General features: G+C 42.6%; 1 protein-coding gene across 34 annotated transcripts in view; it reads right to left on the minus strand.

Moving 5' to 3' along the window:
- The window catches only part of NRXN1 (neurexin 1), a 1,021,444-nt gene that overhangs the window by 380,535 nt on the left and 622,631 nt on the right, over window positions 1-18,278 (minus strand). Inside the window, exon 1 of one of the 34 annotated variants that reach the window (XM_032497533.1) lies at window positions 12,989-13,916. The exons of 30 other annotated variants lie outside the window; for them this stretch is intronic. In XM_032497533.1, coding sequence (XP_032353424.1) covers window positions 12,989-13,250 — 262 coding nt within the window. In that variant the 5' untranslated portion in view covers window positions 13,251-13,916. Of the gene's footprint in view, window positions 1-12,988; window positions 14,110-18,278 lie in introns of those variants that run through there. 3 more of the 34 variants (XM_032497532.1, XM_032497531.1, XM_032497534.1) reach the window with 3 other exon arrangements.

Consider the following 18,278-nt stretch of genomic DNA (forward strand, 5'->3'; position numbering starts at 1 on the left):
GATTTGCCAGCAGAGAGTGTACAAACACCCACATTTTGGTAATAACCTAAATATCTGCACATTGTGAATGAGGAGGCGGAATGAAAGGAATTATATAAAAACAGAAAGTCAGCTCCCAACATCTCTCTCCTTTATCATGTTCTCTTTGCAGAAGCAGGACTTCTAACAGCAAGGGCATCAGGGCATCTTGAAGGCAAAAGAAGAATGGAGCACTGCCTTGCTCCTGGGGAGCTCTTGGTCTCTCTATGTGTCTGTCCTTCACTCTAGAATATGCTCCTCTCTGGCATCTCCAAGCCAGTGTCCAGTGAGCACAGCACTGTGTTTTATAGCTAAGTGAAGAATGAGATCTCTTCTGTGCTCTCTTTCCCCAAGGCTGGAAAAGAAAATATTTATACTGTTTGATAGGTGCATGTCTAAGAACTCATGCACATGCCCGTGCATACACACACACACACACACACACACACACACAGCCATTCATTTGGTGGTCAGACCCAATTGTCTGGAATGACCAAGAAACACTGAATTTACAATCACTGCACCATTAAAAAAAAAAAAAAGAAAGAAAGGCACAGGTGGAGTAAAAGCACATGGGCAGTGAAGGTGATGTTTCCTGCTCATGCTATTTGCTCTGGTTAAGAATGCCTTCCTCCCTACTCACCACATACCCATCTTTCAAAGTTTCTCTAAAGGCTTACTTCCCTTACGGAGCTTTTTCTGACTCCCTTGCTGGCAATGGTTTGTCTGACTTCTAAACACCGACAGCGCACATAGCACAGACTGCCAAGGCATGTCCTCTGAAGGTCCTTTTTCTGGATGGCAGGCACTCCACATGAAGAGCCTCCAGATTACCCAAAACACCACAGAGTGCACGAAGGCCTGAGGGGAGACCGAGACTCACGTTCCCTGGAGGGGCCAGGCAAGGTTTTCTCCAAGAACACTCCTCACCATTATCTGTCACCTACAGGATCACCTTCATTTAGGGGGAAACTCAAGCTATGTAGCTGCAGAGATGAAACGTGTTGCTGGCACATACCTCACTAAGGACCCCTTGTGGGGAGAGGCAACAAAGCCAACTCATCTCATTAGCTGCTTGTCTTAAACACATCTTGCGCTGACTTCATACTCCGATGCTAAGGCTTCCTGACTGTTGATACCACCTCAAAGCATTTCTTCACGCTGGGGTGTGGAAGTGATGGCTCACCCTGTAGAGAGTATCTCAAGGTCTACCTCATCCCAGGCGATCACATGCCTGAAAGAATTTTGCTTCAAACTCTTGTGAAATGTTGCTGACTACACAATCCCCAAGAGAGCCACTTTTAAGAAGGGGGGAGGGGGGGAATCAAGCATGGATATTAAGTTCTTGTTAAACATTCACTTATTTTAAGAAATGGGCTAGCTATCTTTTAAAAACAGGTGATTCAAGAACAGTTGCTGAGCATTTTTATTTGATTAGGTATTCTGAGATGCTGGTGTTCTGTTTAAATGCTAGATTCTGAGCATTTGGCTCTGGTATCAGCAGCCAAGTGGCCACAGTAAAAGAAGTGACATGGTGATTCTGGGCCAGGAAATACTGTTTCTTTTACCTAAACCTCTTTCTGCCAGTAAAGATGGCTTTGGGTTGGCTGCCAGTTTTGGAGGCTGATTGGGCAAAAAAGAGGTGGAATCATTTTCCTAAATCTCCCCTTATCATCCGTGCCTTCTCCTCCCTACCATATCTTAAGGAGTGCTAAATCTAAATTTTAAAAGAATTTTTTTAAGCTAACAATACAAATGTCCAACACTAAGATGCACCAATAGCCTTGGCAGTTAAGCTCTGATGCTGGTTTCCTGGTGTAACTCCCACAGGGACAGAGGGCATAAAAATTGTTGGTTTTTTGCAAAATACCCTCTTGTGAATATCTCTGTCACCCTTTTTTGGATTAGTCAAATGCCAGGAAAGGATCTCAACTTCAACTCCTTGTCTTTACTTAAGGAATCTACCAACAGTCTAGCAGGATAAGAAGACAGTCTGTTCCAAAAGACTCTGACGATAGTCGTTTTTATAACTAACCTCAGTCCTCCCTGTTTTTTGTTTTTTGTTTTTCCTTAATTGAGTCCACAGCAAAGAGGACCTAGTGTTGGAGAGAGATTAATCTACTGGAGAGAGCAGCCATTTATCAGGACTTGGGGCAGATGGTTACATCAAACATCTGGTCTTCACAACAACCCTACAGAGTACAGATCATAGGTCCTATTTTAATCTTGAAGAAAATAAGTCTCAGAGAGGCTGAGAAACTTGCCCGAGTAAGTTAGTTGGTGGAGACAAAGAGATCTAAAAGAGTAATCCTTCGTCTCGCTAGGGAATTCCAAGAAGTCACGAGGTGTTAGCATAAGTGGAATGAATGCAATGCCAGTAATTAAACTGGAATGAAAATTCTGATATTAAATTGGAGAAACAAAAGAATCTTTAAGAAAAATGTAGCTAAGAAACTCAAACTTCAAAGCACCTGCCATCCTTTCTGAATGATGCCTTAAGAGTCTGAATAGAAATGAGTGGGGGAAAATGCTTAAATTCTTTATGTAGTCATATAATATCATGCACATATAACCAAAACATTTAATTTTTTGAATCTTAAAGGTTTTATAGTGAAGAAATCATAATTAAACTTAGGGTAAATACCTGAAGTAGTTTATTCATTGTCAGTCATTTCTCTATACCCTGCTTTCAGAACTATACAATTTTATTAACTATTTACAGAGGGATTCCTTTCATCTCATGAGAATATAATCACATAATCAGATACATTGCAACTGTTTCCTTTTAATTGTAAATCATGGCTGCACTTGCAAATTAGTCTATTATCACAGCAGATCTATCAATTTAGTGGGGAATGTATTTGCCAGCTAGAACGAAAAAAATTAATAAACATTAATAAGCATCTTAAATCAATCATTCCTGCACTCTTGATGTGGTAGTGGGTATCAAGATGAATAAATCAGTCAAAACAAATACAGTGATGAGGAAGGCAGCCACAGGGAGGCCTCCTGATGCCCCGTGCAGTTAAGAAGCAGGATACTTCAAAACAAATTGGGAGATAAGGATAAGGCACTAAACCTTCAGTGAAATGACTTGTAAATTAAACAAAGCAAGTCCAGATAGTCATCCATGGTTGGTCCCTTTATGTACCACTGGTGATAAAAGCTGGAGGAGAAAACAAAATGCTCAGTCAGGAGAAATTATGTGTGTCGCTGGCATAACACAGGGGTTAAGAGCATGGACTTCAGAGTGAACCTTCTTCGGTTTAAATTCAGGCCCCACAACTTTAGTTTTGTAACTCTGTCATCTCTTAAACTTGCTGTGCCTTAATATCCTCAGATGTGGAATGGGAAATTAATATTACCTACCTCACAGGTTGAATGAGTTGGTATTTTGTTAAGGGCTTAGAACAGTACCTGTGATATGATAAGTACTGAGTGATGGTTGAAATAAATAAATGATGTAATTGGCCATTTGCCACCACTTTCCATAACCCTAGTTCTTCTTCCGCACAGCCATTTTACTGGGGAGAATTCGGATAGTGAAATACTCCTGAAATATTTAAGTCACTTACTTCTTCGCTATAAGCCAAGAGTTGAATTAACTACTTGGGTAAAGATGATTACAATTTTTATTTATTTTATTGAAAAGTAAAAATGAAGTTTTGTTGTTTTAACATAAGATTACTGAGGCAAAAGTTTTATTCCTGTCAAGTACAAATAGACTGGGGTTATGTATTTTAGTCATTACAAAGGCACCCAGACAATCAATACCTTGTGTTTCTACTAAAACACAAGGCTTCTGTATAAAGATATTTATCAGAAACCTATCGGCAGTGTTCTACTTTTGATTACTGTCTGATAAATTGTCTATAGAAGCATCAAAAACTCTATTATCTCACTTAGGACAAGTCCCAAGGAAAACAATGAGTGGGGAAACCAAACACATTATTTGCATATACAACAGCATGTCCAATTAACCACTTTGCTGACAGAGATTCATTTATTATACATCTTATTCCAGCATATGTTAATACTTTGACAGTAGACATAAAAAATGACTGATACAGCACATTGCAATTTTGAAAATGTTAAAAGTGTGGACTTCAAGGAAGTGTAGACTAGAGTGCTGAAAAATGTTTTGTTATTTCAACTTTGGAAAGATGTAATGTAGAAAGTGACCAATTTATAATGAGTATGTATGCACAGCCTAATAACGACAAGATTTTCAGTAATCAATAAGAAATATAAAATAAGTAGACTATTAAATAATGCCCTGTAAAATAAATAAAAAATTTAATTTGTAGAATACACCTGTTAGGCAAAATTTTCCAAAGGTATTTAAACCAGTCATGCTCTGTTATTATTTCTCTATACTGGCTTATAGTGTACTTGATAACTGAAAAGGATAACTACATACAAAATGACGTAGATGTGAAGTAGAGCATTTATCTTGACAAATGTGAAGGGGAAGTTCATCAGGAAAAATACACATTTCTTTAAAATGCCCTGCTGTTTGCCCAAATAAAAGTGCTAATTGGACAGTATCAAAGGACCAAGACAGTGAGCTTCCACATTTGCCCTAAATGTACATATGCTTTTTAGAACAGCATCACAATCACTCACAGCAATGTGCTTTATGCTGTAGAACTATCCACACTTCAGATAATTCAATCTTAATATAAAACTGGAGATCCCAGAAACCAAAATCGCCTCAGCTTTAAGGAGCATCAAAAATACCATTTCTCTTTCTTTAGCATCTCTGAATCCTGCAGTCATGATGATCAGATGGTAACTAATAGCCTGAACCACATAAATAATTACATGTACCGACGTTAGTCCAATGGCAACCCAGATAATCAAAACTGTGCAGAAGTGATGTCCAAGTCAGTAAATGTCACTGTCTTCTGTTTTATCACACATTAAAAATCATTCCCTTACCATTTACTTTCTTTCTCATTGATAATTTTTCAGGCATATCATAATATTTTTCTCATCAATTTAGTTATGTGGAAAAAAAATCAAATGTGTACATGAACATATAAGTCCATAACCTTGCTTGTAAAAACTGTGGGTCACATTATATAATACATTTAACTTGGAGGTCCCATAGCCAAAAAAAGTCTGATATTTTGATTAAAATGTCTACAAGATTCATAGGAGCTTCATGTAAAATCTAAGATGTACATAACCACTTGTATCTTGATTGAGCACTGCAGAAACACCTTTCTACACCACCTCAGTTCCCATTCACAAGGATCATAGATATTAAGTTTCTATAATAGAACAGGTTTTTCTTCACTGCCTATATATTTGGTGATTAAGAGGGAGTTTGTCCAAGAATCATCATTTTTTAGTCATAAAATATTTGGTTAGAATTATTATTTGACCAATTACATTACTACCACTGCCTGAGTATAATGCTTTAAGTTGAATTTGATAATGTCCCTCATTATTTAATCCATCCCCACCTTACTACTTACTTTTTAGCTAAACATCGAAGTGTAATACTAACTAAAATGTCTTCCACCAGAATGGAGGTATGAATTTCAAATCCATATTTACTTGCAATTCTTAGTAACTATATGAACTAGCTACCTTTTGGGGGGCTAATGTTATTCCTAATGAGGAAACAATTTTTTGTTGCTTTTTTGAAGACGGGAATTGGAAAATGAGGACTCCGGGACAAACTCAGGTCTTCTAAATTCAAATGCCATATTCTTTTCAAAATCCCCCCTCTGACATTGTAGTGAGAAAGCAAAAGTACTGTGGCTATTTATTAATGAAGCAACCCTGGCAGACATCATCGCCTCTCTAAATCTGTTTCCCTGTCAGCAAAGTGGTGATCATAAGCCCTGCCAGGGTTATGATGATGATTAAATGAAACACTTTACATAAGGACTCTGTGCAAATATATACCTAAAATACAGCTGTTTTTCCTAAGTTTTGTCAAAGGCTTGAGGGAATTCATTGTTATATGATCAACACTGAAAGAAAAAAATCTTGCATTTTGTCAGAGAATGGAATATTTTAAAAGGCTATTACCAATTTCAGTGTGGAGAAATACTCTACAGCCTACACAGATCAAGAAAAACTAGGCAAAAAGACCAAGAAAACGAAGCAGGAGCTTTTCTAAGAGACATGCCTGAGGACCTCATTTGAGAGACAAGTAGTAGGCAAGCACCCTGAGCCTGACTCCCACACCATGGTCCTTGTCCACCTGAGGAAGCCACCTCTCCCTAATGATGAGGACAACTGGATGGCTTCAGGAACCTGAATACAATCTTTGCAAAAATATCTCCAGTTACGGTATGTTTAGAATCAGTAAGGCTCTGGAAAGGACAATAAGAGTATGAGGATTTTAAGAGGCCCTATTGCCAAAGGAATCTTAGAACTCATAGATGGAAATGATCCTAGTCCAATTAAAAAAAAAAGCATATGAATGACAAAACAGTATAAAAAGGCATGTTCAACACTATTATCGAGATCCTTTATACCTCAATTGTGCCTTTCATTAAAAAGAGGCACGCCATGTAGTGTAAATGAGACACAGATGGCTGACTATGGTGATGAATAAAGGCAGAGCAAAGGTGGCTTCCTCTATGTGAACCAAGTTCAGTTGCTGCATTCGCTTCTCATAGACCAAGGTTCTAATCCTAGTTGATCACCTAAAAAGAACTGCCTTAGGGTACACAGTGTTGAGGGGAAACTGGATAAACCAGGGCAGCCGCTGAAGCCTAGGCTCCTGAGAAGAGTATTCTGAATGAGAAGGGAGATGGGTTAGAAGATATGGGTCCTGCTTCCAACCCCACTACTAATTTGTGGGGACTCTATGAGTCCAGGTCACTTATTCAGAGCTCTGTTTTCATATCTATAAAATGAGAGAAATGTGCTCCACAAACTTTGGAGCAAGAAGAGAACTGATGTTCAAAGCCATAACCAAATTCCAGAAGTCACACAGTTAACCACTGGCTAAATCAGAACTAGAACTAGGGTCTCCTGATTTCAAGGTCTGCTTTTGGCTACTATATGTGTTTCTCTCTGGAATCTCTTCTAATTTTTTAAAATCGTTTTTTTTATCATGGTAAGAACACTTGACGTGAGGTCTACCATCTTAGCAAAATTTTTAGTGTGCAACACAGTATTGTTAACTATAGGCACAATGTTGCATTGACAGATCTGTAGAACTTACTTATCCTGTATAATTGACACTTTATGCCTGTTAATTAGCAATTTTCATTTCTTTTCTCCAGCCCCTGTCAACCACCATGTCCCTCTCTGATTCTACAAATTTGACTATTTTAAATACCTTGTATAACTGGAATCATGCAGTACCTTGTCTTTCTGTGACTGGCTTATTTCACTCAGAAATGTCCTGAACGTTCACCCATGTTATCACACATATTGTCAAATATCCTTCTTTTTTAAAGTTGAATAATACTCCATTGTATGTATGTTCCACATTTTCTTTATATATTCAATCAAAACCACAATGAGATATCACCTCATACTTATTAGAATGGCTTTTATTAAAGACATGTTTTAATGAAGTGAAGAAATTGGAACCCTTATACACTATTGGTAGGAATGCAAAATGGTGTAGCCACTGTGGAAAATAACATGGGAGTTGCTAAAAAAATTAAAAATAGAACTGCCATATGACCCCAGCAATGCCATGTCCGTGTATTTATCCAAAAGAACTGAAATCAGGATTTTGAAGATATATTAGCACACCCATGCTTATTGTAGCATTCTTCACAACAGCAAAGATGTGGGAACAACCTAAATGTCTTCTTATAAACATTTATTGGGGGTGTATTGTCATCTGGGTTTATCAAACTCATGGTCTCATTTATTCTTCACTGAGATGTAACTCATTGTGTTTTCATTTTATAGACTGAGAAATAATCTTAGTAAGGATCTTAGTAAATTTACACAATGCCAATAAGTGGCAGTGGCCAAATTTTCACAGAGATGTGTTTTTAAGAATTATCTTCACCAGACCGAGCTGCCTCAATTATTTATACCCTAGTGTAATTTTAAATCAGTGAATCCTCTGTCTTAATTACATTTGAAAAATAAGCCTTATCTCTATTTGAAAAATAAAACACTATGGTTTGTTAGAGGAAGTATATGCAGCAACTTGGTGGGAAGCAATTGTGCAAGGAGCTCTTTCTAGAACATTAATATTACAGGACAATATAAAGTGATGTAACTAAAACTCACTATGTTGATATTTTTATCAGATCATTTCATGCTGAGTCCTAGATGACTGCTACATATACATGAACTTTATGTTTCTTGCATTTATGTACAGCGCCTACGTGTTTTTTAAAGGGCAGGTTTTGCCCGTTTGTTTAAAAATTAACTCTAACAATAGTTTGGATTTTTAGAACTAACCTGCAAAAGTCTTTGATGGTCATGCCTTGGGTATATTAGTGCTCCTCTCTCACCTCTGCTGTCATTACCCTCTTTATTATCTAGCCTTTCATGTAACCCGGTGCACAAACACAAAAACACGCACATATTACAATACTAATATACTTACCAAATAAATGAATGGACAACCTAAGAAATAAATATATTGAAGTTGGGGGCAACCAAGATCCTAGAGTCTTGGATTACTTGGACCATAATTAACTCAAAGATCCTTCCAGGAATATTAGCTGACCATCTTGTCTAAAATATTGCAGTGATATACATTTTTATCCAAGAAGCCAAAGTAAAGAAGAGGTGTGGGGCAGGAACATCTACTTCAGTAGAATATTCATAGCCAAAAGTCTTCTGGGTCACATCTATGAATTAATTACCAGAAAAGCTAAATTTCTCTTTGACACAGTAAAGTATGTTTTGAAAGGTGTCGCTAACCCTCTTGGTTGCTGGACAAAAGAGCAAAGAAATCACACTATCAAACAGCAACCTCCTGCTTGTGAGAAGAACAAAAGAAAAACAAAAACCTCCTCAGAATCAATGAAGTGACCCGTGGGACACCAGCAAGGTGCCATCAGCCTCTCTTACAGTATTCACCACTGTTAATACACGCCGGAAGCAAAAAGGGGGAGGCCCTGTTCCTTGTAATGACTTCTACTCCCAGAGATCATCCATTAAAAAACAAAGAGGACCCTCTCAGTTCAAGTTTCAAAACCTCTGAGCTCACAGAATTGCTCTGAGCCATGCAGGGTTGATTCTAATTTCTCTCTGACCCTGACTAGAGATTTGGGTCCATTTTCTGGTGCCTCTATGGAGTGCCTCAATATTCCTGCAAGGAAAAGGGTATCCACACTCCTTCCAAAAGCCCCCACTACTTCTAAAAGTTTACTTGTGTATGAGAGTGCCTCAGAGAGAGAAACGTTACCAATTTAAGAGATAATTATTGGCCTTATATAAAAGCCTTGGGCCACTTCAATTACAGACCACACTTTTAAAATCTGTTAGCGTTCCCTTCTGGGAAAGCCCTTTTGCCCTTTAATAGTATAAGCTAATCATGGCAGCATAATTTCCGGAGCTCATCTTTGTGAGAGGAGAATGGCTGGCACTGGTGTGCTCATTCCTACGATAGTTTTCTCCTTCCTTTATCTCCTGAAGTTATTGAGAGACTCTAAGCTAATTTCTGAAAGTATGCAGAGGTACTTAGGAGAGCTGGGAGTAAAGATGGAAACCAGAGCTTTGCATTGACATCATTCTACGCTTGGCACATATGGTACATCACTGAAGCAGCACCAACTGAACACACTGGTCTATTCTGAACTCTTGCTAGCTTTCAGTAGCAGTCTTAATTACAAGCAGGTTTGCTTTTTATCATTTACAGTCACACAGTTCTCTGCTTATTTAATAGGAAAATATAGTTTTTCTATGGAGGTATTTTCATCACTTATATTTTTAAGTACATGCAAAATAAAATGGGAGCCTGCAGTGATCTCAAAACCTGCTTCTCATATGCATTAAAAAAAAACCCTCCTCATAATCTTTGCAACTGGGTCAGCTTGCACAAAGATACTCAGGGTAGCCATGAGTGCTTTCAGCACCCTGCAATCCTTGTAAGTGACACCTCATAATAGTGCAAATGAAGCATGGCATGATGAGAAAATGAAGAAGAATGAACCTGGACAGTCAACCTAGCAGTTTTCAAAACAGAGAGGGTAGACTTAATTTTGTTTCCTAAAATACAGCACACATGATTTCTCTTTTACACTTTCAAGCATATACATGCTTTCCCTATTCTGAGAAAAATGTCTTATGATTACAAGAAATCCTATTACAAACAGGGTAGCTCATGGGTTCATCTATATATGTATTTTGGCCATAGTCTCAAATTTGGAACCAAACCTCATTTACACCTGCCTTGATTTTCAGCAGGAATTTATCATATTGTCACTCACCTTTGTGCTTTTCCCTTCACCCTCATCTATGAGGCTCAAAGATTATTTCCTTGTGGGCCCTTTGTCTAATTAGCTGAATATTCAGGGAGTTTACTGACCCAACAAATTCAACATCACCTCTTTCTTATTAGATTTCTTTGAAGCCATCGCCCTGCCTGCCCCGCTCTCAGCCCCTCTGCATCCCCACCTCACTCACATCTCTACAGCCCCTACCCTCAGAGGCTTATTTTATCCTGAATGTTCCTTGGTTGTTCTCTAGCCAGAGTTCATTCCCTCTTTTCAAGGTGGGGGGGAGGGAAGACACGAAGTATGAAAAATTCACAACGGCTTTTACATGGTGGAGGTTGGCTACTGACAGGTAAGCTTCCTACTCTGATAAAAGAAAAAAAGAAAAAGAATCAGAAAGCTTCCTCCAAAAGTGTGTGTGAGGAAGGCGGGGAGAGTTTCAATAACAAACATATATGATCATACAATAGAACCTTCGAAGGAAAGAGAATGTTTTCTGACCCCAAAGAATAACACCAACCGCTGCTCACAATTTTCCCCACTATCCATCTAGCCTTTCTCTTTTTCCAGCAATAGATATGCCTGGTTTTTCCTTCCCGTGCCGAGACAATCACTATATTCTGGAGTGAAGGAAATGTGTTTGTGGAGACCAGCAGACGGCGCCTGACTGGGGTAGAAGCTGCAGAGGGAAGAGGACAGAGGGAGTGCCCTCTTTGCAGCAGGGCCCCCCTGGTCTCCTGTCTCTGCCTCCCCCGGCGCTCTCTCCCCTTTCCCAGCCCCGTCCCTCTAGAGAGAGGCAGAGCCACATGGAAAGGAGAAGTTAATATGCATATGAGATTAGCCAAGCGCTTCCCACCTGTACAATTAGGCGCCCCACCCCCTCGCATGCCCCCATCTGGCTCACCGCACCCACCCACGATCTGTCTGCCCCTCCTGCGCCCCGGCTCGCCTCCCTCCCCCGGGACTCACACAATTTTGCACAAAGGCCGGGAAGTGGGTGAGAACTGCACCCGGGAAAGGGAGCAACAAGCTCCCTGAATACGGTGCGCAAGTGGTGAGAACAACAGCAACTCCTTCCCTTTTCAGGGGATCTAGCCTCCGTGTCATTCTCTGCCAAAAAGCCCCCTTTGGGGCATCGCTCCTGCCCCCATCCTCGCCACTCTGAACTGGGGAGAGTCCTTGAGAGGGAGCTGGGAGAAGGAAGGGAAGAGATTCCTGGGCCCGCTGTGAGATGTGTCTTGGCCACTCCTAAAGGAGGTGCCAAGGGGATTTGTTTCTCCTCAGTTGGGTTAGGCTCTAGCCTCTCACATCTCACCTGAACTGTTCCCAGGTAGGGGAAGCCTGTCCCTGGGGAAGGGAGCCATCCCGGTAAAGCTAGCAGCTGCTAGGGAAGAGGAATTATCTAGGGAGCCAGCTGGGCAGAGGGTCCGAAAGGAACCAAGTCTGAAAGGGAAGGGGGCCCTACAAGCAAAAGAGGGGGAAGGAGGGAAGTGTCCACAACTTTCATCCTGCTTTTTAAACCAGTGGACTTTACACTGGGGGAGAAGAAAAATTGGGAGTAGGGGAAGACTCACAAAAACAGTTAATGTTTTATTTATTGGCAATTCAGAGAATATGAAAGACGCATTTATCTGAAGATGCCAGCAACCTGGGTTTACACTGTTGGTCATTCTGGAAAAGCAATCTGCTAACCAAGGCTTATATCCACAGTCTGCTCTTTACAAAGGAATTCTGGGTGAGGAGAACAGCTTCTCTTTGCTCTAACTTCTCCTCCTCCAGGCAGACCACCTGGCTTAGACCAGCCAGCCCTGACCCACCTGCCCTCCTTGGGAAGCACTAAACACTAAAGCACTAAATAAGGAGGAAGCAGGACCTCCCTTATCCCAATAGCTTTCCAAAATACTTGATCCAAAAAGAAGTGCAGAAGTGTGTGGGATGGGAGAAAGGGGATGGTAGTCAGAGGTCCCCTCGGTAGGGTCTGGCAAGCATTAGAGAGGGCTACTCCATTACCCGCCCACCTTCTTAATTAAGGGAAGAGGTGGGGCAAACGGAATTAGGCTCCTATTGAGTGAGTCCCTGGACGTACCACCTCACTGTCGCTGCAGTCTGGGTACTCTTTGGAGGAATGTGAGGGCTGGAACCTCTCCCTCCCCCAGACCAGGGAAAACGGACAGGAGGTGGGGCAGCACACACAGCACGGACAAAAGGTTCTGCAGAGCTCTCCTCTCTCAGGAACTCAGGTCCCCATTCGGCCACACAGAGTGACCTTCTCTCTAGTAACGCCCCCTTCCCGCTGGGCCCAGGAGCCCGGCCAGGGGTGGTCCTTCAATAGGTGCCCACGTTTCTCTCCCGGCACCCCGGCAAAGAACTCCCCTCCCACCCCTCACCACAAACACCCGCGACGCATTCCCCCATCCCCTTTCTATTGTCTTCAAAGAGATAAGTGGCTCCCATCAAACACACCCAAATGCACCTCCCTTTCTCGCGCTCCCATTTCTCCTAGCCTTAAGGGCTGAGAAGCGAGCTCAGGGTTGAAGCGGGGGAGCGAGGGTGTAACCCGCGAGAACTTGGCATCGCAGACCCACCGTGTCCGCCTCGCAAGGATGCCGGTGACCTGTAGATTGCAATAGGCACTGAATGATGCTTGCTGCTGCCATGGAAATGGTGGATGTGGTGCGCTCCCAAACTGGACGCCCCCCATGCCACTCCTAGGAGGCCGCTGAGGGTGAGCGGGACTATCCAGAGCAGGGCCAGGCGCCCCCCTGCGCCGCTGCCGCCGCCGCCGCCGCCGCCGCCGCCCCCAGGCGAGCCCAGCTCGGCGCCGCACCGGAGCATCCTCTGGTACATGGCGGGGCGCCCGCCGAGGGGCAGCCGCCACGGGAGGCAAAGTTTGGGGCGCAGGGAGCGGAGAGGGCGCCGGGGAGCGGGCGGCTCAGGGTGGGCTGCGGGGCTGGCCGCCTCACCGCGCCAGGGCACCCATTCTCTCCCTCCTTCGGACAGTCTTCTCGGGGTCCTGGAGTCCGCCGTGCCTTGCACCCCAAAGAATCCGAAACATAGCCGAGGCGAATGCAGCTGATGGGGGCTTGTCCAGAAAGGCAGCCCCGGGGAACAGCAAGCGCGGAGCGGGCGGCTGCTCCCAGATTTCCAGGGCTCCAGGTTCTCGAGAGATACTCCCAAAGAGTTTCGGGCGAGAGTGCGTGCCGGGGGGTGGGGAGCGGGGAAAATGTTTAAAGCTCCTCCCGGAGGGTCCTCACTTCTACATGACAGCCATCCACCGCGAATCCACTAGGTAAATCCATTTAGCATTGTGTGTGGGGACTGGGGAGGCCACTTCGCCGGCCCAACCTCCTTTCAAGGGAGAAGCAGACCCCATGGACTCGAGGAGCCCCTTCCCTCCATTCAGCCCGGGCCGGCTCGCCTGCTTGCGCCAGCCTCCCCCGGGCAGCGCGCGGAGCAGCGGCGCGCATCGCCTGCTCCCGAGGCAATCTCCGCGTCCGCCGCCTCCTGACACTTACGCCCGGCGAGGGGTTCAGAGGAAAGAGTGCACCCTTATGAAGGAAGCGGGGATTGAACAGGGGAAGAGAGCTAGGGAAAAGAAAAAGCAGACAAAGGAGTGGAAGGGGAAAGGAAAACAAAAAGAAAAAAGAGAGAGAGAGAAAAGAAAAGAAAAGAAAAACCACACACGCTGGCGAAGCGAGGGGCTCTATGCAAATCTGCAGTCTCCAAACAGCAAATCACTGAAGCTCGGATGCAATGCAGAGGACGAGCCTATGTAACGAGGGAGGCTGGTCTAGCTTCCCACAAAAATCGCCCTGCTTTGCCTCTCTCGTGCATTCTCCACACATCAAAAGGACACGTGTACGGCGATGCAGGGAACACCTAAAAAGCAACTCTCCCTCGTCCGCCAGGTGATCCCTCCATCTGAATTACAACGCCAAATGGCACCTTTCCCCTACCCCTATGGTTTAGATGTAACCAGTGTCTTGAGAGCTCTTAAAAGGGAAAGAATTCGGCTCTTTTTATTGGACCAAACTTGTTCTGCCAGGTGTTCAAAACCCAATCTGCCAAATATGGTTTGACACCATCTACTCAAGCATCGGTTCTGATGATCTGTTAATTACACATATTACTCATAACAAGGAGTCCTCCTTCCCACTACAATATCATATCTCAGAAGGCAGTGGAAGTGCAGGGAACCAAAATACACAAGGAGGAAAAAAGAATGAGAGAATCTGGCAGCTGAGGAAGAGACAGAAAAAGGGAGACTAAAAGAGAGAAAAGAGACAGGTGAGAAAGAAGATGCCCGAAGAGAGAGACAGTCTGAATGCGACAGCTTGTGTTTTGGTCAAACATTTTAGGGATATTTAAGAACCCTCAAGATCGCTACGGAAGCCCAGCTATGATGATCTCTTATTAAGGGTGGAGTTCTGCCGTTCTCTCATCATGTTTCATAAGGAAAATAGCACCAAGAAATAAAAATTCCTAAATCCAGCGCCCCCAAGGAAGAGAGGACGCTTACAGTCTACTGGTTAAATGCAGAATGTTTAACTGAAAGCCATATGTCCTGGAAGACCAGCAAAGCCAAGAGGCACCTAAGAGTAAAAATCCAGCACAGTGAATGGACTTAGCAAAGGACCACAGGAACTGGAGGGTAGCAGATAGGATTTAGGACTATGACTGAAACAGTTCCTGGTTTCTAAAAGATAGTAACAACTATGACATGTCTAGTGGCTGGACATTTTTTTTCATTCCTATGTAAAGACAAAGGAAACCAAATCCGAATAAGCACTATTTCTCACAGGCTCCTCACTGTCTATATAATTCCTTATATCAACAAATAGAAAGTTATGTACTGAGGAAAAAAAAAACATAACTCTAGGAGGATTTGTTCAAATCACCCACTCACCCAAGTGGTCATTTTGACTTATGTATTGTTCCCTAGTTCATTCAAAGAGTCAACCCTAGGACTCTGATGGTCACTATGTTACCAGTGTCCAGGGGCCACCAAATCAAATGTGTAGCAATCCAATGCCTCACATTTTGTCAAAAGTTTATGTGATTCTACTAAAAAGATAATACTTCAGTAGTTCACTAACGGAAACAGCTTTTATCTACTTAAATGTGCCATGTCTCCCAACCTCCCACAGCTGCTCCAAGACCAACAGGACCCAAATCTAGCATTTTCCACCATGCCCTGTTCCCACCCTTCTCCTCCGGCCATTCCCTCTTCATCTTGTTATTTTTTAAGCAGGTGTAATTTAATTCATTAGTCAAAGATTGTGAGTATTCATTTTTAAAATAGCCAGTAAGCTTCAAAAGGAAAAAGAGAAGTGGATTAGGAAGCAGGGCAATCGGTGCTGCATTCTTGGCACTGCCATCTACTGGTTATGCCACATTAGTTACTTAGCCTCTCTACCAGCCTCCGTGGCTTCCTTTATAAAATAGTCATGTTCCTATTTTTCCTAACAATCTCACAGGTCAGGAAGGATATAATGCAATATTTACTGTGAGAGTGCTTTACAATATATCACACACTTCCCACAATGAAGGCAATGTGTCTCTCCTTCCAGATGGGTCTAACATATTTGAGCTGATCAGCCGTTTTGGTTCTCTTCCATCTATATTTGGTTATATCTGTATTTGGTTCCCTTCCATCTATAGGAAGGGAGAGCATTGCCTTGTTCTCTGATACCCTCATCTGTGGTGATGATTGGTCCTTTCCTCCCTAACTAGACGGCAGATTCCTAAAGGGGAGAGGGGTCAAATCTTCATTTGTACTCTCTCTAGTGCCTGACATTTGTGAAATGTAAGTTAGTTTCTTAATGCATACAGCCAGTTGTCATCATCTGCAGTAGTTACGGTCTGCAGAGTCACTGTGAACACTGAATTAGGAAATGCTGGACCATTGCTCCTATGGTTAGGTTCCTGCAAGCCTCCAGTCATATTTTTATCAACAGATGGGTATACCACCTTATTTTATGTGTTTTCAGTTTAAAGACATCTTATTAAATATATATTGTTGATTCATTAATATCGAACTCATGGCCAACATCGCTACAACTTAAGCCTGAATAAAGCTTATCTATTATAATTACTTTCTCCTTAAGGTATACCATGGCCTTCTTGTCCCTGGGAACATGAAACAGCACTTTGGCATTATGTTTGGGGGCCATTTTAAATAGCAAAATCACCAAGAAAAAGCACAAAAAATGTGAAAAATATAGCACTGCATAGACCACACAGAGGGCACTGGTGAACAGTATGAGCTGAAGGTGGAGCATTGCCTTGTTTGACCTCAGCTGGGAACATGGGTGTTGGGGACACAAAGGTTTTCCCACTCCACTGTGTGTCTGCTAATGACCACCTTAGTGCCATGGGTGTTGATTTGAGGGTTACAGATTTCAGGGAGGAGGTGCAGTCATATCCATGAATAACAAGGATTTGTTACTTTCTTGAGTCAGTAGGGAAGGATGGGGCTGGGGCTTTGTGGAGTGATTTGTATAAATTAAAGCCATAGGAATAGATTAAGTGTAGAAGATTCTGACGAATCTTCCCAAGAGCATTCAATGAAGAAAAAGCTCCCCTGACTGTCTTATACTGTCTCAGGCTTTGGCAGGTGAAGGCTCGGTTAGGGAAAGGACAGGCCAGAAATCTCAGTTTTACTGGAGTCTCAAGGGCTAAAGAGCACACATTTAAGGCTGCCTGGAAAGAAGAAACGGTAGCTCCAGTGTTTCCAGGCAGATGTCTAGGGCACCTGTGCAATACGTAGGAGATTCTAGGGTGGATTCGGCAATACCGATGCTGCAATCGTTGTTATAAATGGTTGCAGTTTGGTGCAACAAGGAGCAGTTCTCTGTCTAGAGAGTGGAGAAAAGTCTTGTGAGCAAACTCATGCCCAAACTGGATGAAGCAAATAAAGCCTGTGCTTACTCTTTGTGTCTCTTCGGCAGGTCAGGCCTCGTGGTTGGAAGTGCAGTATCTAAAGGAAACTGATAAATTACTCATCGGTGAGTAAAAAATTGGCTGGAGGAGACATGGTGCTCAACTGCCTATAATTTACTGTTAGATATTTCACCATGGACAATGTAATAACAGTGTGTGTTAGTGTCGTTCTGTGTCTCAGGAGAAGCAGTTGCCTTCATTGAGAATGGATGCGCCAACATCTCAGGCAGGATTACAGAAGTCAGGCGTAGCTTCTAGAAGTCTTGTGCTATCGTGGTCTTTAATCACATTGTGGCTTTACTCATTAATTACAATGTATGTTGGAAACAGGTTCTTATCGGGGACATAAATGGCTTGTCAACTGGTTCATGGAGGTTAGGAATGGGTTCTCTTTGGTGAAACCATTAACATTCAGGATAGATGGATTGGCCAAATTTTTTGATAAACACGCTCTGCTTCTGTTTGAATAGAGTATGTGAATCCAAGAGGCCTTTCACTCTTTATCGTAATGAATGGTACCATATTAGTAATAATAAGAACTAACACAGTTGTAACAGGCACACCTCTGAGAAGCATAAATGTATTAGCTCATTTAGTCATCACGAAACTATAGGAATTGAGTGCTCTCTCTGATCCCTAACAAACCTCAGTCATCTAATCCTGACAGATGATGATCTGGATGCTGCCACTGAAATACTGCCGTATTTGTTCAAGAAAACTAATTTCCAAGACTTTTTTCAGGTACCTAAATGCAACACCAGCTGGGACTTCATCCAGCTTCCAGAACAGGCTGTAAGATGTCATACCTACTTATTAATAAATGTCTGTTTCTGTAGCAAAAGTTGGTGTGCATCTTACATCCACTCTGACCCATGGGAAAGCTTGGAAGAGCGGTTTACGCTCACCTGCCTCTGACAATGGTGGGGGGGGGGG

Source organism: Camelus ferus, chromosome 15, assembly GCF_009834535.1.
Source record: "Camelus ferus isolate YT-003-E chromosome 15, BCGSAC_Cfer_1.0, whole genome shotgun sequence".
In the NCBI taxonomy this organism is placed as follows: Eukaryota; Metazoa; Chordata; class Mammalia; order Artiodactyla; family Camelidae; genus Camelus; species Camelus ferus.